Source organism: Hyaena hyaena, unplaced genomic scaffold, assembly GCF_003009895.1.
Source record: "Hyaena hyaena isolate Hyena2069 unplaced genomic scaffold, ASM300989v1 scaffold_904, whole genome shotgun sequence".
Classification (NCBI taxonomy): Eukaryota; Metazoa; Chordata; class Mammalia; order Carnivora; family Hyaenidae; genus Hyaena; species Hyaena hyaena.
The window spans coordinates 551,541-577,022 of record NW_024081540.1 but is presented as its reverse complement, the minus strand read 5'-3'; the positions used below and the strand labels follow the sequence as shown (position 1 = coordinate 577,022).

General features: G+C 35.3%; 1 protein-coding gene across 1 annotated transcript in view; it reads right to left on the bottom strand.

Annotated features, from left to right (window-relative positions):
• Positions 1 to 25,482, bottom strand: part of HDAC9 (histone deacetylase 9) — a 718,836-nt gene that overhangs the window by 155,506 nt on the left and 537,848 nt on the right. Inside the window, exons 18-21 of the mRNA XM_039220715.1 lie at positions 24,830 to 24,885; positions 24,498 to 24,585; positions 18,843 to 18,962; positions 18,432 to 18,529 (exon numbers count right to left, since the gene is read on the bottom strand). Of these exons, the coding sequence (XP_039076646.1) occupies positions 18,432 to 18,529; positions 18,843 to 18,962; positions 24,498 to 24,585; positions 24,830 to 24,885 (362 nt within the window). The remainder of the gene's footprint in view (positions 1 to 18,431; positions 18,530 to 18,842; positions 18,963 to 24,497; positions 24,586 to 24,829; positions 24,886 to 25,482) is intronic.

Sequence of the window (25,482 nt, the reverse complement as noted above, 5' to 3'; positions counted from 1 at the left end):
GGACAACAATATATTTTTAAATACAAATTTTATTCAGTCTTACTTTCTTTGTCTTGACTTTAAAAAATCTCTCCAAAATAGATTACTGCTAACTGATACTAGTGGAATTAAAAGTATGTCAATATGGTCCTAGCAAGTAAATTTTTCCCTTGACTAATCCTGGTTTTTTTAAATGCTGTCATCAGCTGAATAAATTATAGTTCAATCAGCAGTGAAGATAACCAGACATGTGAATTAACCTTTGTCTAATTTTTTTTCAGATACTTAATTTCTGAGAAAAAATCCAATCAAAATCAAGATTTTTTAAAACTCTAGTCATCTGACTAATTTCCATGGAATTTAATTACATAATAGTGTTGTGTAGGGATAGGCAAATGTACACTAATGAAATCTAAGATTTGAAAATATTTTTGCTGCTTGTTAAGTTCTATTGAAATGATGTGTTCTATATTAGTAATACCAATTAAACGTCAGAACCTAAATTCTCAAATTAAGACATTTTCAAAGACACTTTAAAAGTAAAGATGACACATACTTTATTTCTAAGAGGGTCCTAAGGAGGGCTAGTATCAGATATATAATGATGCCCTAAATACATTTTCAGAAATCATGGTTTTAGCAAAAAATTTTCTGGAGCCAGACCAAAGAAAATTTGGAATCACAGAATAAATTACCTTAGAACTGATGCTCACTGTCTGATCTTAATGGTTATTTAGAATTTTCAGAACTGGTATGGCACCTCAAATCTCATTTTTTTCCCCTAATGGACTTAACCCTACTCAGGGTCACCTACACATTTATTTTGGAATGCATTAAACTGTTTCATTTGTTTTAATAAACACAATCATACAAAAGTCCTAGACATATTTATTTAATATTTTTTAAAAGATATTGAGAAGTCAAGAATATATTCTGCTTCATTTCATTAATATAAGTCACTCTGGTTAAGATGAAACACCCTACACGTGAACCACATTAAAGCAATACTACACCTTAGAAGGAAAGTCGGAGTCAGGCCAGCTCAGGCACTTGCCTCAGTCCAGATTTTGAACATGTTTACAGACAGGTGCAGACTCTTCACAGCAAAACCGAAAGAAAAGTGTATATGCCCCACACATTGGTTGCTCTATCCCCACTTTGATTTGTTTTGTTTAAATTGATTTCTTTATTTTCCATTTATGGATTCTGTCTGTTCATTCATTCATTTTAAATCTACCTTAACATATACTGGAAAGAGAGAGGGAAAAAATCCTTTACTTTGATCTCCTTGCTATGTGCCCTAGGATGAAAAATGTGCCACAGTTGAATTTTTATGACAACACCATTCTCTGTCAGTGCAGTTTCTCTAAGAAATTCTCCATCCTTCTAGAATGTCTCTGCTTCCCATCACTAGCTAGGAGAGCCCCTAACTTTATCTAAGGCTCTTTACACGATAACGTTGTATACTGTTTCATTCCAAATGATGGCAATATATTTACTATAGAGCTTGTGAAGCTTAATTTCCATTCACATAGACACTTATGAAGGCCCTGTACCTATTTTTGAATTTTTCCCCTTTGTATTCTTTTTCTGAGTGTCCCCATCATTGTACAAGATGGAGACCCATAAAACAGGGTCTGCCCCTGAATAGGAATGATAATATGTCTATGTTGTATGAAATTATCCTTCCCTGGATGCCTGAGAAGTGGGGGCTGTTTAGAAGGCTTGAATCAACAACCCTTTCCTTTATCCGTTTTCTTCTACTGAATGGTCAGTATCTTACGCTTTGTTCATTCTCTTTATCTCATAGTAATTTTCACTTCCAACCAGGACTGTAAACTTTTCCAGGGAGACTACTGGATACTTCTGCATTTTCCACCATAGCAACTAGCTTAGAATTGAGCCCATATTAGGCCAGTTACCTAATATGTAAGGCAGCTTTACATACATCTACTACTTATGAAAAATGCTCCAAGCTCCGAAGGCTGAACTGAGACACTGACCAGGTAGAACAGAGCTGTGCCATTTATGCACAACTCAGTAGCCGTTTCAGGGAGAAATTTATCTGGGGACAAGTTTCTAATAAACCTCAGTTTCTATGGTACTTCATCCACAAGCATACCTGCCTGACAGGATGGGAAGAAGGCACTGTTGAGTGACTGGTCTTATATTACAAAAGGGTAAAATAGTATAATGAATCTAAGAATCCAGGAGACCAGCTTTGAGCTGGTGTTTTCATGAAAGAAAATGGAAATGGTTTTCTTTCATAAATGTATTTTAAAAGGCAGAATTACAGACATTCCATGCTAAAGGAATTGTCAAAAGTTGATTGGATGATGTAATATAAATCCAATACACTGACTAACATTTCAGAAGAATTACATCGTATAGGTCCAGGTCTTACTATTTTACCTGTACCCTTTGAAAATTAAAGGTGCAGTTTCATGGGAAGGCAAAAAAAGGATGATAATTACCAAGAGATAGTCATAAAACAGAGCACCGGAGAAACTGTGGGTAGATACTGTAGCCCAGATCGTCCTAGGGAAAATGTGGTATGAGCAATGGTAAGCCACTGTGGGGCAAACTGAAACATTGAAACCAGAACTGGTTTCTTCTCAGAATATTTCTAAATCCATTCAAGTTTGTCTTGGGAATGGACTCAGTTTCCCATTTTGAATTAATGGTGAGGGAACATCCAACTTTTGTTCTATCCCTGACACTAATCTCTTGTGTGATCTTACAAGTAACTTATCCAATATATAAAAATGTTTGAAGACAAATAAAATATTTCCATAGATGCAGAGCTTTTGCACTTTGGCAAAAAAGACACTTCATTATGTTGGGCTCCCAAAAAACGCTATTAATGGCTCATGGAAGGAAACATTTTGTAGGTTTATTCTTTTCTCAACTGTCATTTTGAGAACAGAATTGTCACATGTCTGCCTCTCCAAGAACAAGAAGTACAAGAGTGTTCTGTATCACATGGAACATTGATCCTTTCAGCCACATCATAGTTTCTCAAGCACATCCCATATGTAGCACATTGGAATCAGGGTCAATTTAGCCAAGAAAGGTTGCATTCTTCTGTATCATCCAAGAAATATTTTTTAATATTATAAAGGCTCATTGTCATAATGTTATTTCATGTTGCCTGAATCCTCTGATAGAAAAAAAAACCCTTTTTATTTCCTCTGCTTATTTGTGTGTTTTTATTTAGGCTTTCTTTTCTTTCACTTATATAAATTCAACCTACATGGACATCTTAAAGACACTGGTTGAGTATCTATACTTGAAAGTGCATTTTAAGCAAATGACTAAAGACACTGTTGATTTATTGCTTTCATCATTGTAGTATCTTTTTTATAAATATCTGATAACCACAGCTGTAGTTTAATAACATTCAGAACATCTGTACATCTAGAAATATTATCTTTAGAAACAAAATGACATTGCCACACCATGATATCACAGGATCCACTTCCAAAGCCACTCTCATTTTTAACCAGGAAAAGTAATATGTTTTAACATTTACTGTCTTATTTCAGGTGTGCTTTCTTATCATGAAAGATATTCACTTAATTAAAACCCTTCCTTATTGACAGAAAGACAAATTAATTTTCCCCCTTCTCCCTCAGCAAAACATAGTCATGAATAACAAATGAGGTCTTAAGACTGTGTAAGTCCGTAAATAGATTTACTCATAAAACCAATTAAATGTTCACACTGCAATTAGTTGCTATTTGTAAGATAAAAAACAAATCCATGTTTTTAATGTGTCATATCTGATCTAAAGTTTGGGAGATATGTGCAAATATTTAAGCTGAAATAAAATATACACAGTAACTGTAAAATATAACCAATTTGCTATAATTTTGAATGGCAGTAACTTTACCCTAAGAAAATTCACTGGATGATTTAATAGTGATATCAAAGAAAACTGACCCTCTTTTCCCTTGTTCCTCTCTTGCTGATTCGGTTTCTCCTTTCTTTTTTGGCTTTATGACTTTGTGCTAAGAACCACTCAGATGCAACCAGTGGAAAACAGAGATGTTAATCTGTAGAATATGGGTCATCTACGTGCTCAATTTATCTAAAAATAAAATGTGATATATTATAAATAATATATAACATATATTGCTCTTATTTTTAATTAGACTGAGAATCATAAGGGTAAATGCATCTTATTTACTTTATATTATATTTAATTAATAATGAACTGTCTGCAATGTTCACAAGTTTGTTCCCTATATGTCAGGATTTTCCAAACTATGCTCAGTAAAATGCTAGTTTCCATGATATTTGTAATCATTTGGGGAGAAAGTAATTGGGGAGCAGGGCATTCTATGTTCAAGTAATTTGAGGCAATAACACATAAATGATATAAGAGAGATTTTCATAATACTGAAAATTGCTGAAGTCTTAAATTTGTTTTTGCAAATTATTTACCTTCAAGGGGAGATTTTTTTTCACCATAGGATATATTAATTGTTGAGAAACACTTGCTAGCATGCCCTGAATCTACTGTTTAGCACAATCTACTTTTATTGATATCTCAAATTTAGAGCCATTATTGGGTTGTTTGGTCTACGGAAGATCTTTGTGGTGGATGTCCTAACTCTGTTCAGGCTGCCATAACAAAATACCATAAACTGGATGCTTTAACAATAGAAATAGAAATTCTCACAATTCTGGAGCCTAGAGTCTGAGATTAGGATGACAGCATGTGCTTACATGGCCTTTCCTCAGTGGAGAGAGAGAAAAGGAAGCTCTGTGATGTCTCTTCACTAATCCCATCAGATCAGTACCCTGGGCCTAATGATCTCATCTAACTCTAATTACTTCCCACAGGCCCCAACTCCAAACACCATTGCATTGGGGGTTAGAACATCAACAAATAATTTTGGGGAGACACATTCAGTCAATAACAGGGTCTAATGAAAAAGCAAATATTTTGAATTAGCTGACTATTCTAAGACTCTTCTCTTTTTCTGATTGGTGTGAGCTGATGATAACAAATTCCTCACAGGCCAAAGTCTGTCAAGGGCCTCCTTAATTTCTTTTAGGAGAGATTAGGGAGTAGAAGCTTAGTTTTGTCTTCTTAATGCTAATCTCCCTGGCTTCTCCCTATGGTTACTTAGGTGAAGCCATATCCTCATGGAGAAGTAGTGCCTTGTCCAGTCTGCACACAAGAACACTCAGAAAGGAGTACTGGATGAATGGTCACCAGGATCATGCATGAAATCAGAACACATTAATGTCAAGTTTACTTAAATAATGCAAAAATAATTAACTTTTTATTTCGGAAAGAGCCAAGTCAGATGGTATCATTCATGATTTTCCTAACCAAAAGGTGTGATAAATAGGACAGGAAATGGGGTCTGATTCCATCTCCCCTGGCTATTTATGGCATGCCCAGGTCTCTTCATCTAAGAGGGATTAGGGTTGAATAATTATTACTTCATTAAGATGCGTAAACCACCTTTCCCAATTGGACCAAAAGAGGAATAGCAGCAAGCTTCAGGGGGATGGACTCTTTGCTAATACTGCAGCTGACCCCTAAAGAGGGAGGCTTCCTCAATTTTGCTTGCTTCTTCACTTTGGACTGGATTGGGAACCCTTTTGTATAACCTATTTGTGAAAGACTCTAGAAGCCAGGCTTTAATTTTTGTAGAGTCTCCTGAGGAGTCTTTATTCCTGAGGGTGTCAGGACAACTCTCACACCACAGGAGGGTTCCTCACTTATTTCCACTTCAAAGGGGCATTAATAATAATCCACCTTATTATAGAATTCAACCAGACCTTTTTTGTGATGATTAATTGAGAGGTGCTGTATATGTATTTTTTCAATATATCAGGTGGAATATTTTCAGGCCCCCAAAATAAACTTAGTTCTTTCTGCAAAAAACAGGCACAAACAAAAATGTTTTGAAAAGTAATCACTTGTTTAAAAAATGGAAATTGGGCTTCTGTGTTGTAAGGAATGTATGTGCATAATGGTGAAATTCAACACTGGTAAATGATCTGACTACCTCAAAGTGAAGTTTTTGCCTTCCTACAGTGGCCTTTAACCCTGTCCTTTCCTCCAATCTGAGAAGAGCTGATGTTGATGGAACATATAATGGCCCCTTTCCTGTGTAGTAAAGTCAGCAATAAAGCTTAGTAATTAAGGGTACCAGGGAGGCCCAGCCCAGCAGGCTAGTGGTGTGGCGAACACTTTTAGAACTTCAAACAATATCAAAGTCACTAAGAAACGGGCCTAGCTCAGTTCTGGTTTGAATTAAGCCTCACTTCCACACGCACTTTTCAAATCCAAGCTCAGACAAGAAAGCCAAGGCCTTCTGGATTTCATTAGAGCCAATTATCTTATCTGTTTCATCTCAGGCCTGACCCTAAGGCTGGCAAACAGCTATTCAGTGCATTTGTGTGGTTGTTTGAGAAAGCCTCCAGTCAGCCAATGGCCCGAGGACCTGCTAATTAAAACACTGTTGCCCCCCTGCCTCTAGTGATTAAATATTTTCAAGCTTTTGTAAATAATTTTTCCATTCTTTGCCCCAAGCCTCAAAGGTCCAATACATGCAGTAATTTATTTAGTTTGTCAGAGAATACTGTTGGAAATAGGGGCATAATGGAACCTTTGGAAATTTTTATACGTCTTCATACTTCTGAAAGTGACAGTTTATAAACCAGCTAAATGTGTATACTGTTCCTGATGTAATTATGCCCTAATGGCCTTTCTCCTTTTGAAGTGATATAGTGTGTAACAGGCTTACATTTTGTTAATAATCATATTTCCTCAAATGTCAACATAATATCTAGCATCGGAATTTAATGAGATCATTTAAGTCCTAAAAATTTTATCAAGGTATATTGCCTTCAAGGTTTTTTTTGCCTGAGGGTGGGTCACAGTCACAAAAACAAGATTGGGAAGAAGACTAATCAAATTGTTACTTGCTCTCTGTGGCAAGGAACTGCTAGAGAACAGGCTGAATTCTTTCCATAACCAACTTCTGAGAAATCAGTTGAGTGATAGTATGATGCCACTTCAGAAAAGAAAATATTCAAGAAGAACACTGAATTAAAAACTTTTCCCAGACCTAATATAGATGAACAGTGATCTGAGACTCTCAGAATGATACTTACCTTGCATGTGACCTGTGGGGAGGGGGAGGATATTAAGAACTTTCTCTATAGCTCTGACATACAATGAAGCACACATGGGTTTGGTAAACACCCCAGGAAGCCCACTATGGCCCTGCTAACACATGGACTTCCCTGCCTCAGTGTTCCACGGGCTTCATATGGCCACATGTACCGAAGTGCAGGAAACTCTAGGCTGGCATGGACCAACCACAGACAAGAGTGGGTAAACACAGCATTACAGACACCTCTCTTCCCCTTCTGCCCTGGGTACAACCACAGAGACTTACAGTTCTTCTAAGCCAGTCCAGTCATGTTTTATTGGAGAAAAATAAAAATCAGGGTTTTGTTTGTTGTTGTTGTTGCTCTTTTTGAAGTATTACAAGAAAAAATGTCAGCAGGCTCATTAGCTGCATCCAGTGTTTAGTAACACACCTATGAAAAAGAACTATGGGACGGAACAGCTCTGTTTCTGTTGTTCTTAAAATGACACTTTGGTCTTATCCTAAATAATAGGCTTTTAATAAAAACATCCACCAAAGGCAAACAATTAAACAATACATAAAGCACCAGGGGGCAACCTCGTGGTTTAGTTACAGTCTGGAGCCATTCCAAAGGAGAACATGTGGGTATTTTACAAGGAACAATGCACTTTTCCTAAGTTATTATAAAACAACAAAATTTTAAATTGGGCCTTATAAGTCCTTCAAATTTGGTACAAGATTTCATGCTCAACTCTGGTAATGGGAGTAAATCTTTACATACCAATTTTTTCAAAAGCATGTTTAGAGGACCGTGTCAAACATTTTATATACAAACTTACACACACACGTACATATATATACATACACACATATGGTATATGTGTATGCATGTCTGTATACATGTATGTATATATAATGCAATGTTACATATGAATGCAAATACAGCAAATATTATATATAATGGAATGATATATATGATATATATCCTCACTATTTTAGAAGACAAGCAAAATATTAATTTCTTAAATTTAAAAAACGTTGACAGTAGTAAGCTAATAGGTGAGTGTTTCTTTCATATTAAATATTTTTCATTTGGATTCTACATATAATTATTTGATTTTTATCAACTATCACATCCTCAAAAAAAGTGGAATGTATAACAAACTGTGGCAGACTTCAGTTCCCTGAAAAGTTTAGAATAATTTTTAACTAAATCAGTAAAATATGACATATATCAGATTTTATTATTTCTGTCCCTGCCTTTTCCACCTGCTATAAATTATATTATACTGGTGTAATTATATTTATTATATTTATTGGAAGAAAGTCATCACTGAATAATTTCTGTAATGCTATTTTCAATCTAGAAATCCTGTATTATAAAAGGAAAACTTGCACAAAGAAAAGAACTTGTATACACAAAGAAAAGTCAGAGGCCTGATGTGGTAACTTTAATGTCTAAGAGACTTCTTCTGAAACTGAAAGCAAAAGGTCAAGTGACCAAGCTTTCTCTGGGCTACAAAAGTTTTAAGTTATAAATTCATGCCCATTCCATTCTCGCTCTGAATTGCAAATAAATTCCTCTCCACTATATTGTCTTTGACTGTTGTTTGAGTAAAAATGCTCATTTGTTTCTGAAATCCAGTCCACAATAGTAACTCAAATATTGTTTTAATTTAAAGAAGTTATCAACCAACAAAAATACACATCCTAGGTAAACCATTATTTTTGTTTTCAAGTATAACAATATGTATCTTTCTTTAATAGGTCAGATAATATACAGATGCTATTTTCCTGATGGACTTTTCCACAACTGTCGTGGTATGCAAAATACCTCCAAAGTGAAATGTAGATGGATTTAAAATTCTGCACAGATAGAAAGGTGACTCAATCATCCATCACACCTCTTCTCCTACTCACTTTCTAAATTGCAAAATATGAACTATAATGGCAAGAACATTATGTTGTGTAAGTCTTTCCTGTTAGGAGTTATAAACCTACTGCCCTCCTTATGGCTTTACATAACAACAATGCTTGTCTTCAGAAAAGATGTTTAGACAATCGATCCCAAGACTGTGGTGCCCACAAGAAAGATGCGCAGATTCAAGGAAAAGTCTTCACCCTTCTAGAAGAGTGCCATGGGAGTTTAAATATCTGCATAACATAAACGGGAACAGATGTTGATTTACAAGTTTCATCTACATGAGATCAAATCATTGGGATGAAATTTGGAAAACGGAGTTTATCATCCAGATGTCTGATGTCATGCAAAGACTTGGACTATTCTTTGTAAGTCCTGCCTACCAGAAAATGGTGTAAACTTCAGCCTTGAGCCTCAAAAGTAGTATCTGCACAGATTTTCTGTTGAACAGAAGTTTCCCAAAGATGATTCCTCTATCTGGAAACGTTAAGTGAATTTCTCTCAGTGAACATTATCTCATTTACAAAATAGGGACTACAAAATTTTATTTATGGTATAGTAAAACAAAGTTTCTCTTTTCCCATATTATTTGTCATCTCAGTAAACTTAGTTATAACAAACTTTAGGTATGAAATCATGGATATAAAGGAGAATTATTTAGTTTCAAGGAAACATCTACGAACCAAAAGCACTGAAATTTGGCTAACGAATAGCTGTCCAAAGAAATATACTTGGACAGTGACTTGTACTTGGCTTTATATTACCAGTAAATGAAGCATAGTCTTAAAATATTCACTAAAATTGTGAAAAAGGAGTGCCTGGGTGGCTTAGTAGGTTAAGTGGCCAGCTCGGCTCAGGTCATGATCTTGCAGTTTGTGAGTTCGAGCCCCATATTGAGCTCTGTGCTGACAGCTCGGAGCCTGGAGCCTTCTTCGGATTCTGTGTCTCCCTCTCTCTCTCCTCCTCCTCTCCAGCTAGCACTCTGTCTCTGTCTCTCTCAAAACTAATAGTAAAAAAAATTATGAAAAAGTGTCACTTCATAGTTTCTCAGTTATATTTATCCAATAATTAAATGCATGACAATTCCATTATTACAAGAAGATATGTCAAACAATTGATCTGTGTTGCTTGATGTCCAAAAGATCTGCTACTTCTGGCCTAAAAAGCTCCACACATTTTGTGGAAAGCTTTCATCTCTTGATATCTCTGAGCATTACACATATGTTGGAAGGGTTTTGTGCAAGGCAAGAGTTTTATAACCCATTGTTCCATCTTAAAAATAAAAACAAATCATTTTTAGTCACGCAAATTGCTTTCTTTCTTAGAACTGCTAGGGCAAAGATTTAATTGAACATAGCTACTCTTTTAATTAGTCCTTATTATTTGGAAAACTATATAATTGCTACACAAGTTCCTGGAAATTTTTGGCTTTAAAATTTCTAACTCAGAAGGGAAAAATGTTGTCTTAAAATTTTTACAGTGGATTTGACCTTTTTAAATAATAATAAAAACTATCTTGGAGCATTTGAACTACTTTAAATTGTTCTTCAATGCAGACAATATAATTTACCTTTCAAAACTTCAACCACTTCAAGATACTGCCTGGGCTTTTTACCTGAGCTCTATACTGTCTAATAATATCATATCTCTTTGATGCTCAGCTCAAAAATGAAGTTTGCAAGTTTCCTAAGGAAGACAGGTGTGCATAAGATCAATTTACTCCTAGGGTCAAAGAGCAGAATTCTAAGGGTATCTAGAGACACACACCTATAGAAATTGTAATTTTTTGATGAAAATTGGTACAATATGTTGCACAGATGAAAGAGAAAAAATGTTGTTAAACTATACTTATTGCTAAAACTAAAGAGCAGATAGAGCTGACAGCTTTCTAAAATTTATTGCTATGGATCTTTTTCTTCTGACCTGTTCTGATAAAACTTCTTGAAACATCTCTACATGCTGAATATAAAGAAAAGAATCTGGACAATAAATAAAAGTGTCCATCAAACCAGCAGTAAATTCAAATGCATTGCTCTTCATTGAAATAAAATATCAATAGATGAAAATCATTACTGCTTTGTTCCCAAGATTGATTGACAAGTTCAGATTTGAAGCCCACATCTTCTTTATTAGCCAAGTCTTTCGGAAAGAGAAAATGTGGGCTTGATTTGTAAGCTATGATAAATGGTCTGGGAAAGATGGTAGTAGGGCCAATTTGATATGTACAGTATTTCATACTGGCAAATTGTTTCAAGAAATTCCACCGTCTTTCCCAAAATTTCTCCAACATCCTTGGGAAAATATACACACTCATGAGTATAATATATTTGGCTGTCACTAACAATTGAGAATCCATTTCAAGACTAGGATGCATCAACCACAGCTCTTACAGACAAAATAAGACCCCAAATCATTTTTGTACTATTGAGTATGATTTTTAGATGACAACAAATCATTCTTTATTTCAAAATTGGATCTAAAAGTTAATTTATCATTCTATATTCCATTAAAATTTAATTTGATATTTCTCAAGTTCAATTACTTACTAAAAAAATCTAAATGTACATATAAGAAGAAAATATTCCTTTTAACAAAGAAGGAACACATATATTTCCCATTGTAAATAGCCTGATTATAAAAAGGGAAAAAATATAGGGGTTTCATTTGATAGGTCCTCTTATTATGTCAGATGAAGTAAAAAGGCACAAAGAAAAGTGGCTTGGAGTTATTATATAAGGGTAGTGAAAATCTAGGAGTTAATTTCAATTTTAGAAGTGTTACCAATTTAGATGTCCAAACCAAATGTTAGACAGACTAAAATGTATTTGCAAAGAATTTCTCACTATATTATTGTTTTGTCACTCCTACTCTTGATAGAGAACTATAGCTTATAGCTTAGGGACAAAGGAGTAGTGTCTCCACATTCACACTTAATGCCACCGAGACCCTGATCACCATTTACAAGCTGTGGGACATCAGGAAACCTACTGAAACTCAAAAGGGGGTTGGTATCCTCACCTAGCAATTGGGAGCACTTAGCTCACCGACTTGTAAAGATGAAAAGAAATAAGCAACTAACAAATAAATAGTCTATGCTATTATTATCACTATGTTCTTTTTACAATTATATTACTTTCTATTCTCTTAGCATTAAATTATATTAAAATATGATAAAAATAAGAATAACCATAAATATATTTACTTAGTTATCATTACTAACAAGAACGAACATACATACTCATTATAGTCTTATCTCATTTCTCAGACAGAGTTTAGCAACCAATTACATATGACAAGAATATTTAGATGTCAGTCCTCTAAAATTAGAATAGTAATGATATGTTTGCTTAAATAACAAAGAAAGAAAATAAAATATTGTACTTCTTTATGTCCTATGACCAAAATTACTGACTAGCTGTCTAAGGAACACTTTGCTTTATGAATATGACAATAAAGGGCTTAATTCTTTGTTCTCAAGTGTGCATTTTTAAAAAATTTTTGCCATAGTTGGGAAAGAATCATAGAAAGCCATGGTTCCTATTTTAAAGATGCTGCATCTAGAACAGAACCAACAGTTTGATGAACTGAAAATAACCATGCTATTCTAGTCAAGTTTCAAGTCACAGTCTTGTATTAATGAATTTTCAATTTGTTTATGTCATTAAAGCAAACAGGTACAAACCAAAGACAGGAGAAAAAGATACAGGCTATTTGGACTATGAATTTACTCAAATGATTGGACTGCTTGGATGATGTTAACAACCATACTAATTTTTAAACATTCTACTCGGTCATGTGGTCTAAGTATTGTAGCAAACACCATATTTATATATACAAATACTTTGATTAGAGATACTTCATAAGTCAATAAAGAAAAAAATAACCACAAAAATTTTGAGTAGATATTTTCTAGATTAGAAAACTCACTAAAATCCCCTTTCTTAGCTGCCATACTAACAATCTCAGTGAAACAGAATCATTCTGGGTCAGACTTTTCCCCCAAAGTGAATACTCCTTAATAACTAACTACTACTTATACTTTGTCTTTTGGAAATCCTCACCACTTACGAATATTAATTATGGTACTACAGACTATAACATACTGGCTTGGCGAGTTGTTATTTTTTAAATCACAGCTTGTTTGTATCTAAGGAACCCAAATCAACAGTTCTAGTCTACTCTCTTAGCTAGGATTCAGTGTATGTCAAGTGAGTCATTTACTATTTCAACAAAACCTTCTGAATTTAAGGGGCCTCTACTTCATTTTTGAAATTAAAAAGCCACAAAGGATTGTCATTTATTCACTCATTCATTTACTTACTGAATAAAACAGGCAAAATTTCAAGAACTACTAGTGTCCTACTTCCACAATGGAAATTGTTCCTAATTTTTTTAAAACACCTGGAGATGATGACTTCATTAGATTTAATTAGGAGCATGAGATATTGTGTCCTGCACACTATAAACAATTTAAATGGTACTTTATAAATAATCACATAAACATTTGAAGAACTCTTGAAGAATTAACCTTTAGAAAAAATAATGCATCCAGTGCTCATCCAGGGACTATAGTTGAGACAGAACAACTGGAAAAATATTTTGAAGAGACTGAAAGAGTCTGAAGAGATTGAAACAGATACTGCTTAGCAGGCATTCAATAAATTATTTATTAAGTGAAGAGAAGACTTCTGACAATATTATAACCAAATGAATGAGTATTCAAAGCTCCTTGTAAAGTATACTCCTTGAGGGGCCAAGAGATAGTTAGGTTTTACATTTTTTGCTTGGGTGACTTAATACCAGGGGTTTCCAATGCTTCTACTGTAGCCAGTATCATTTCCTTTGTCTTTAACGCATTCATTTATTCATTGATTCATCCAGCCAGAGTTGCTGAATAGCTCTTTTCTGCCATGCTGTGTACTAGACATTTATGACTTAGATTAGAGGTTAACAGCTCATACTGTGGTAAACGTTCACTGTGCTTTATAATTCCGTAGTCTTTTAAGTAATGTATAATAGAGAAGAGTAGCAATGTAGTATGACAGAAATTTTAAGAGCCATAAACTGAATTCACGTTATGGCCCTTATACTTAGTAATTCTGTGGCTTATACAAACCATTTAAAAATTAGCCATAATGTTTATAAAATTTCTCTTCTAGGACCCTGCATTTAAAACCTCAATAAATAAACATTGAAAAAAAGGAGGAGGCGCCTGGGTGGCTCAGTCATTTAACCATCTGACCTGGGCTCAGGTCATGATCGCATGGTCCGTGTTTGAGTACTGCACTGGGCTCTGTGCTGACAGCTTAGAGCCTGGAGCCTGCTTCACATTCTGTGTTCCCTCTCGCTGGCCCTCCCCTGCTCATGCGCTCTCTCTCTTTCTCAAAAATAAATAAACATTAAAATTTTTTAAAAAAAATACCTCAATAAAGAGTGCCATAATTATTTTATGAAATGATAGGCTTGGAATACACTTGAGTTCAACATAAAAGATATCTGATATTACTGAATATTTTTAAAACTTATGAAAAACCTTAAATATATCCTTCAATTATTTTAGGGATGAGCGATAACTGCATGGAAGAAATAACTAGTTACATGAACTAATTTACATATTCTATTTAACTTTTAAAATTATTTTTAAAGTTTATAGGAAACGTGAAATTTTTTCATTTGCCTGCAATATTCTTTTTGCCATAGAAAAAGCACATAATAGAAACCACAAGAATAATATATGTGAAAAAATTTGGTAAAATAAGCAGCCATCTTATATCCTCCTACAGATTCAAAGAGAGAGGCTTTCCCTCCAAAGACACTATCACCATCCAGCAACAATTAAAAATTAAGAAGAAAAGAAAACGCCCCATTTACTTTTTCCTCCATCTTCATATCCTGCACCCACAAATGGATGCCAGAAAGATCTTCAGTTTTAATACTGGGAAACAAGGGTTGTATTAAGAAGTATAAGTAGCTTATAAAGTAATACTACATAAAAAAATGTTTTTGGAGTTTATCTCACTAAAGGCCCAGATTAGAAAGGAATTTATATATTCATATGGGCAATTCTTTCCCAACGAGAGTTTATGGAGTATGATCCATATTCCTGTTAGTCAGTCCCATCCCTTACACCCTTAAGCCAGGAGAGCAAGATCATTTCATGACTTCATGCTTTTTACAGTCTGTTTTCTCTGCTTAGTATGAGTGACCCCTACTCCAACTGCTTTACCCCTTGAAAACTCCCACTCATCCTTGAAAGCACAGGTCCAACAAAACTTGATGAAGCTTTTCCTGAAACCTCTCAGAAAGAGTTCATTATTTTATCCTTTCTATGTCTAAGCACATTTGTTCTCTAGAATAGTATGTATTACTTTTATGATCTTTGAGCAAGTCAGCTAAAAATTCCAAGCTTTCATCACTGTGCCTGGTGTACAAGATGCGTTCTATGAATGTTTTAGAATGGATGATTTATTTTCTTGATTCCTCTATAACAAGTTCACAAATAATTCTAGTCATACAAGTTGAATGGCAAAAAGAATTAGTACAGTTTAAAATTAACAGAATTATTATGTTTTAAATGTAGTGTCTAAATAACTATGAACTTTAAAAGCTAAAATTTTACATTTCTTCAGCCTAGCTAAATAATATTGCTTCTCCTATAAGTGAGCAAGATATGGTGATTGCACTGGGAAGTTTAGAAAAGTTTGCTAATATAAAGTGTCTGCATTCCAGGCATTCCAGGTACCACTCTTGAGGACATACAGTCACTTTTAGGAGCACTTGATTTGCTTACCATTTCATTAAAAAATAATAATAATAATGTATACTTAACATGTTTTCACATTATATAATGAAACTGTTGTGTTCAAAGGGGTTCTTTAAACAAATTTTTTAAATGTTTTATTTATTTTTTGTTTTGAGAGAGCGAGAGCCAGAGCGTGAGTGGGGAAGGGACAGAAAGAGAGAGAGACAAAATTCCAAGCAGGCTCCCAGGCTCTGAGCTGTCAGAGCAGAGCCCCATGTGGGGCTGGAACCCATGAATCGTGAGATCATGACCTGAGCCGAAGTCAGACGCTTAGTCAACTGAGCCACCCAGGTACCTCCATTTTATTTTAGAAAGAGGGAGAGCAAGCAAAGGAGAAGGGCAGAGAGAGAGAGAGAATCGTAAGTAGCAACATGTTCCATGCAGAGCCCAACATGGGGCTTGATCTTATGACCTGAGCCAAAATCAAGAGTTGGACACTCAACTGACTGAGCCAACCCAGGCACCCTTAAACATATTTATTTTTAATGTATTTTTTGAAAATAGTGATTTTCTATCATTTTCCTGGACCTGTTTGCAAATGAAAAATGACTGAAATGAGAATTTGAAGTATGAATGATATAAAGGACAGCAGAAACTCACCAAAACTTAACTTGTAGAAGAATTTCCTTATTATATCCTTAAGTTTCAAATACATCATCAGTAGTACTTTCCCCTCAGAAATTTATAAATGGTAAATTTAAAAATAATGCTTCTAAGATTTCCTATGCAGTTGTTTGTTTTTGCTTTACACTAAACAAAACACCCCCCAAATCATGCATTACCAATAGGTTAAAATTTCCTAAAATCTTGCCAAGTGGGGTAATACTGACATAATTTAATATTTCTCCTTAAAACAGTCCTTTACAAGGACTGAAAATACTTTTTAATGCCAGAGAATAAATGTCTTAAAAAAAAAAAACACTCCATATCCTAAAGGAAGCTCTTAATTTGTTGCATTTTTTTTTTTTAGTGTTTTATTTATTTCTGAAAGAGAGAGAGATCATTAGCAGTGAAGGGTCAGAGAGAGGGAGATACAGAATCTAAAGTAGGCTCCAGGCTCTAAGCTAGCTGTCAGCACAGAGCCCGACATGGGGCTCGAACCCACGAACTGTGAGATCATGACCTGAGCCGAAGTCGGACACTTAAGTGCCTAAGCCACTCACGTGCGCCTTAATTTGTTGCATTTCTTGAATTAATTTTAAAAGTTCTTTGTTTAGAAGGACAAAGTAGCAGAATATAATATGTATATATAAATATACCTTCTAATTACTGCATACATTTTTTAAAATTTTTAATGTTTTATTTATTTCTGAGAGAGAGAGAGAGAGAGAGACAGCGTGAGCAGGGGAGGGTCAGGGAGAAAAGGAGACACAGAATCTGAAGCAGGCTCCAGGCTCTTAGCTAGCTGCCTGCACAGAGCCTGATGCGGGGCTCGAACCCACGAACCATGAGATTATGACCTGAGCTGAAGTCAGACGCTTAACCGACTGAGCCACCCAGGCGACCCAGGTTACATTTTGTAGAGAGACTGAGAACAATGAATTAATCAGCTGACTTTTTAAATTCATATTTTTAAATATAATTTGTTATCAAGTTAGCGAATGTACAATGTATACAGTGTGCTCTTGGCTTTGGGAGTGGATTCCCATGATACGACGCTTACATACAACACCCAGTGCTCATCCCAACAAGTGCCCTCTTCAATGCCTATCACCCAATTTCCCCTTCCTCCTTTCCCCCATCAACTCTCAGTCTGACATGCAGTTTATATATATATAATGGAAACCTACTTGGCAATGAGAAAGAATGGAATCTTGCCATGTGCAACAATGTGGACAGAACTGGAGGGTATTATGCTAAGTGAAATAAGTCAGTCACAGAAAGACAAATGTCGTATGTTTTCACTCATATGTGGGATAAGGGAAACTTAACAGAGGACAAAGAGTAGAGGGAAGGGAAAAAAATAGTTTCAAACAGAGAGGGAGGCAAACCATAAGAGACTCTTAAATACAGAGAATCATTTGATGTTTCAATGTGAGAGGGAGAATATATATATTATGAAAGAGAAAAGTCATTTACTCTACCATGAAATGAGATTGCCAAGGCCAGCATTCCAAAAGTGAGCTAGCTCTTCAGAACCAAGAATGCTGAGTGGTGCTATGTGCAAAAGGGAATCTAGACCAGTGAAGTTTGGGAAATGCCTGTTCAACAAAGTTAAGTAGGTAACAAAGGACTTTTCAGAGCATCTAATATGCTAACGTCTATTCTAAATCACAACATATGTTACAATAGGCAGAAGTTCCCAGAACTACTTAGTAATTTTTTTCCCTTTTCTTTTTTGCAAAGGAGGATAGCATGCTTGGCATTGGCTATACTCCTATATAACTACAAGTAGGTCTTGACATACCTTTTTTTCTTACACATATTCTTCATGTAGCTTTGTAGCAATATCCAGATCCCCTAAACCAAGCATTTTCTATAGCTCTGATGGAATGGCTCCTTAACCCACTTTTCCTTATTTAAAACTTACATTTCTCTTTTACAATTGGTGGTGTTTCAGTGGACATTTGTTTTCTAATTTGCCACTCTCAGAAAAACAAGTACCAACCTGAATGCTTCAAGATACTCAATATCTCCCATGGGGGGATCAAGGCCACCTGTCCAGGCAATATTTATATTGTATCCTTCTCCAAGGCCTGTTCCAACCTAGGAAGAAAAAAAACCACAACACAGTGGGCAGAGGAGGGTGCAGGGAAGAAAGCAAGAGGAGAGAAAAACAAACACATGTGAGCTCTTGAAATAAACATCAAACAACATGTCAAATCAGCCCAACCTTGCTTGACAACCAGTGCTCTGGGTTATGCACTTGTTCTGCACTGGTTCTTGGTCCCATGGGACAATTCAGTAATCTCGTGTAATTTAAAACACCAGCAAAGGACAAGAAAATTAGGGGTAATCATGCAATGCAATTACCTGAAAGATAAAAATAAAAGTGGGGCTCTAAAGAAATAAACCAAACCTCATTTGGGGCTCCACTGCCAGGGAAAAAGTTCCCTTCATCATAGCGATGGAGTGAAATATACAGGATGCTGGGGTCAGCATAAAAGGCCTGCTGTGTACCATTTCCATGGTGAACATCCTACAGGGAAAAGAAAACAGATGACAAATACAGTCATGTCTAACTCTGTGTGGAGACAACTTTTCTTATTTCTAGTTCCCTTTCTACCCCACCCTCCTCATTTTCTGTCTTCTCACCATGTCCCTCTTTCTCCCATTCAACTTGCTTCCACCACCCCCTTTACTTCCTGAACTTTCAGGCAAATTACCCTTTAATGCACTCATTTTTTAAACTGGCTTCTAAAAATCAGGAAACCACAGCGAACATGCCCTGGAGACTCCAGATGAGCAGTCACTGAGAAAGCCCAGTCCTTTGGTACAATTAGATATTTATACACCGGCCCTTTGTACTCTTTGCTTCAGTGATGGAATCTCGCATCCTGTTTTATGGAGGAATTTTATGACTTATTAACTGCCAACAGTTCATAACCCCTCAGGCTTAATTAACTAGCCTCATTGGCCTCTGAAGAAAGACTAATGTTTAAACTACAAACTAGTATTTTGCAGAAGGATCTATGGCTTACAGAGCATTTTCGCAATTCTTGACAGAACACTAAACATACGTGTATGCATTGATTTGCCAAGTCCCACCATTAAGGTCAAAGGCTTTGCAACCAGCTGAGTAAATTGGCTTTCTTGGAGCATTCAGTTCAGTTAGCAATCCCTCAGCAGTTAGAATCACTTCAAAAGAGACGCCAGATGCAAAGAGGACTTCATACTTTATTTTTGTAAAATTGTGACGGCAAGAGTCGAAGACACAGGAGCATGAGCTCATCAGCTATTAAATCATTTGGGCCAATGCAGAAGGATGGCATGGAGCTTTATGCAACCTTGTCCAATCTGCCTAATTTTAATATTATATCATGATTCTCCTCCCCACCCTCCTTCCTTCTCTTTTTTCTTTCCCCACACCATACTCCCCTTCCTACAAAGAAAAAAAAAAAGCCCATGTCATTAAAATGAAAGAAAAAAATTCTTAAGATATTCGTATATGATAATGATTTAATACCTAACAATTATTTGGTTCTACTGTTTTATGAGATAGATATATGCTGGAAATGATAAAAGAAATGGGAAAAATAAAACTAATATCATTTTTAAATTAAAGAACTCAAGTGTTAATCTCAATATGATTCCTAATATTTCTTGAACAAAACAGACAACTCTCAAAAGTGAATAATCTATATATTTGTAATCAAAATATTAGTGATACACGTGCAACATATATAATTTCAAGTTTTATTAAAGCTTTAGTCACTTGTAACTACATACTTATATTGTACTTTATTTTATATCAGTAAAAATTTCAACAATGATCCCTACAAATTTTGTGTCAGGCGTTATATTAAATAGCCTGAATGGATTATTTAACAAAGTGTATGAGGTTTCTAAAAGATAAGTAGACTGAGGTTCAGAGAGTTTTCAGTAATTTACTAAGAGTATATAGAGGAAAAGGTGCAAGACTGGATCTTGAATCCACTTCTTACTCCCAAGGCCAATTTACACTTTCACTTAACATTAATTACCTCTTTGATCCTCTTAGCAAATCTGTGAAGTAAGACTGGTGGTCATCATTGCTCCGTATTGAGGTTTATTTAACTTGTCTTCACTTCAACCTCCAGCCCAGAACTCTCTCACTAAAGACCACCAAAGCCTCCCTTTGTTGGATTCTGAAAGCCTGCACTAAGCATGCTATCCACAGTTTAGACACATACTAATTGTCTCCTCTTTTTATATTATACACATATCCAAAATCAATTAAGGAATCACAAAATATTGGGGAAGGTATGCATCCAGAAACTTGTTCTGGCTGAAGGCATACACATCAGGGGAAAAATTAGCTTACTGAAAATATATTAATCCAGCAATTTCTGAATGTTAAAAAAAAAAGGCAGAAATAGCACAGATATTGTCCTTTATGCGAACAAAAATGAAACTAATTCACAATGTCTTTTGACTTTGCTACTGGATACCTAGAGGATGAGCAAACAGAATATTATGAAAAACAGTAATGAAGGAATATTTGCATTTTTACTACCTGACAGAAGTTTAAGTCAGCATTGGAAGAAAAATTTGTTCTTGCCCTAAATGGGTCTACATTTTGAAAACCAGAAAAATAAGGAATTGATTACTTTTGTTTAGTGATATTATGAAGGCTTTTTAAGAAGGTGAAATAAAAGATGATAAATTGTCTTAGATATAAAATCATTTGTTCTTGAAAAATGTGGTGGGTGCTTATTGCATACATTTCTGAATAAGAAATATAGTCTTGCCTAGTGTATAATAAGGATCCAAGAGATATCATTAAAATACACATACCCATTCTAAAAATACTTGGATAAATTTTTGATTCCATGTTCATATTCACAAAGTATTTAGGAATAAAGACAAGTTCAAATATGCTTTTTGTTTGGGGCAACAATTTATAATATAACCTTGAGAATACTTTTTCAGCTTTCTCTGCTGTAAAATATTTATAAAGAGTACTTACTACTCAGGTATGATATGAAGACTTTCCATGGCAACGAATATATACTAGACTCATATAAGAAAAATTATTGGTGATTGTGAGGAATTACTATAGTAATGAGATAAATTAAATCATTAAATGCCTCAAAATTTTCTGATTTACTGAGAAATGCTGAAAAATCATTTCAATATTTTACTGGTTAAAATATATTGTGAAGATTTATATTCTATAAGGATTTAGGACCAATATGTTTCATATGGTGTTAAATAGCTTTAAATAAATCATATATTTGACCAGCTAATATCACTATAATTATTTAGTACAGGCACTTGTGACAATTTTTTGTCAAATTTGGTGCTTGCCTAAAAATAGACTTGACCAAAATCTAAGGACATTTGAAGTGAATTTTTAATGAAGAAAGTCTAAAATGTATTATTTTCAATTGAAAGTCACATTGCATAAAAGCTACCTGTGTCATGCAGGCAAATCCTACTTTCTGGGACAGTTCATGCCCTGAACACAATGAACAGTCTCTTGGGAGTTGAAAAGCCAAGTGCACCTGCTCCCTCTCCTCACCACTCTGAATGTCTCTGGAATCTTCCCCAGAAGAGGAACTGCAATAAATAAGCTCCACAGATCGACTAGAATCATTCCTGCGCAAAATACTCAACGCCTCCGAATTTGACTGTGGCTCCAAATAGGAGGTAAATTAGAGCTCTGGATCTCTATTTACTAGGCATATAAAAATGCTGAAACTAGCTGCTGGACACTGGAGTAGTTTTGCCCTCTGTTGGTCCAAGAATCTGTGGAGCTAGTTCACAATGATTGGCCTAAAGTTAGTAACTTCAGATATGCAGGAATGAAATTCTTTTGCCATTGAAGAACCTTCACTTCTCCTTTGCTAACTTGCAGAATAGACCTGTCAGCCAGGGAGAACGGATGTCTCTGCGCCACGTGGCACTTTAAAACTTCCTTCTCGGCAGCTGGAAGAAACAAGGGAATTTCCTCAAAGTATCCCTGCAGCTGCAGAATTTGGAAGACTTGAAAGTTAGAATATGCGGGCTGGTGGTGATCTCAGAGGCAACCCTTTGGACAGAACTTCATATATTTGGAGGATTTGAAACAGAAACTTCTCTACTATAGCCTGCTGAGAAATCAGTATCCTTTATGATTGGATAATAGAGCAAGTTTATAATCAAAGGCAGTAAGCTTATAGGCATTCCTGGACCTACCAAACAACTTGTTTTACAAATCATGCTGAGTTATCTAGAGCAGTCTTATATTAATATAGAAGAATATAAACATTAGATATTTAATATAGATATATATTATATATACATAAAAACCAAATTTTATATATAAATTCTGTGATGTACAAAGTATCACAAGCAAGGCATTTCAGCTTTTAAGTCTATTGTACAATTCACTACTTTAGAATCTGGATATCACAAATGTGTTTTCAAAGGGACCTTAACATTTAGTGATTATCTTCACAGAATCATAAAATGTAGCAGGGGAGATTCCTTAGAAATTAATACTAAAAGATTTTTAAGGATAGGACAAACGGTTTACCAGTCTCCTTCCTGGATAATTTTGACAAATTTTAAAAACTTAGAAAAATGTTCCTACAATTCTTGGTCTTAATCAAGTTTTTGGCTTATCTTTATGGTACTAGAAACATATTAAATTACTTTTTAAATTTGCCATCTTATAAATCACATAAATCTATAATTATCAATTATTGAAAATGTCATTTTGTGTGTACATGGGAATACAAGTACTGATGTTCTAAATTTTATAATTTTAAGACCTTTAAGACCTTGCTGCTGTAGTATATCTAGATCTTCAACACATTTCTTTAATGGTGAACTATGACCTACAGTGAAACTCAAGTGTATTTCGAAAATACATGGAAAGTTTTCAGCACCAAAGTGCTTGTGGGAAGGCTACCATACAGTATGTGTGTCATACCAAGCATTAGAAATGGTTATCAGCCTTTCATTCCTTTTATCTTCATTTCAATTTAACTAAGTATTTCTTCACATGGCTTTGTTCATGCTTTCTAAAACCCTTTAGTGTGCTTGCTTAACTGAATCAGAGGGCTGGATGGTGAGGCCACGACTTCCCAATAAGATTTAATTATGAGTGCAGATATGAACAAGATTTAGACTATTATGCCTTGCACTTCAAAAAAAACTTTTAACATATTTTGCCTTTAAATCTTTTATCACCTGCAAAAATTAATTAAGTGCAGATGTAGCAGGTTCGCTTTGGATGCCAGGGTTCATTTCCTGTCTATGCTTTGTCAGACAACCTATTACACCTCCTCGTGAACTGGAGGCAAACTGAAAACGGGGCTCATAAATCACCAGTCAGTTTTCTTTCGCCCTTTCCTGGGTTGGCCTTTTTGTATGGGGCAGATCTCCAGCTCATTATTCATGAATATACTATAGACAACATGCCAAGTGTCATCTGCATTTAAACAAACCATTTGTTAAACAAATTATAACTCTATTGTGTAAGAATGCATTATGTTAAAATGCAAGACTAATCTAATGCCTCTGACTTTTAATCACTCAAGGTTTCTGCCGGGAGTCATCCCAAACTGGCATACATGATCTGAGATCTTTCAGAAAGAATGACATACTGACTTGTTTTAATAATACCACTGTTGCACAACAAGCAACATGATTGCTAACCAGGGGAAGTGGCCAATTGGTTACCAAAGCAACAGCATTCTTTCCAGCACATCTGACTATTTAAAGTCTATATTCTGCAGGGAAAAGCAAATTCAGGTTCTGTTGGGTTATTTTAACTGTGGAAGTATCAATTCATTTAAGGATCATAAAAGTTGCCCTGATCTGCGCCTTCTTCTCATTAAATTGCAGTTAACACCATGAAAGTGAAACGTGAATGTTTATGGTTTCAGAACTGCAATCCCGAATTTAATGAGTTTCCACATTCAAAGGAAACGCACCCTTCAGTTGTTTGCAAGTGCTAAAAGCAGAACAACGTAGCAAAGAAATACAAATTCATTCCCTTTTATCAAGAGTCACTGAAAATGCAGCTCTGGCCAGGAATACATACCAGATCTACAATCAATATCTTGCTTATATTTAGTTGGTCTCTCAAGTATTTGGCGGTAATTGCAACTGAATTAAAAAAGCAGAACCCCCTGCGGAATAGAGAAGAACAGAGAAATAAGAAAGCAAATCAGCCAGGAAAACCATTATAAATAATGTTCAGAGCATTTTTTAAAATGCTATATGATCTCTGAAGCCATAAATCTGCTTCTGGGAGTACCTTGCAAGATTTTTCAGTCCATCTGCTAACAATTAGAGGCTTCAGAGACATGCACAGGGCAGGTGACCGCCAGGAACCGTGGCGCTTGGAGATGGGCAACAGTCCCTGGTACTTACATGGCTGTGGATTCTTCAGCATGATGGCCTGGGGGCCTTACAACAGCAAACCCATTCTGTAAAAACAAGACAGGTTTTCAGTGATCAGATATGGGAGGATGGCTTGCATCTCCATGTGCTACAGAGCATCAGGCACACACGAAAAGATTCAAGGGTGTAAGAGGTTTCAGAGCTTGATTTCTTACCCCTATTGTCAGTTCACAGAATGAACAGAAACAATATATATGATCACATTTTCTCAGATCATGTCTCAAAAAGAAGGCTCCCACAGAGCCAGGGGAAGAACAGGGATTTGGGAGTTGTACCTAACTGGTAAATATGCAGGTCAGCTGTTACCCTAGCATAATTCATTTTCAAGAACAACTTCTTATTTTATGACAACAACATCCTACAGAGTGAGAAGAAATTCACTCTTGGTGCAGGTTTGGGTCAAAATTTGGAAAGACAGGGAAGATCCAAAGTAAAAATTCTTTAGCTGGATACTCTTAATGGTTATTTCCATTCCATTGTCAGCAAAATGATAAATTTATACTCACACAGTCACATACACACAAAAGAAACCCCAGAAAGGTGAAAAAGAGAACAATGGAAAGCCCATATTTCTTCCAGTCTATAAATTCAGCTTGGATGACTGCCAAGACTTGCAACTTTAT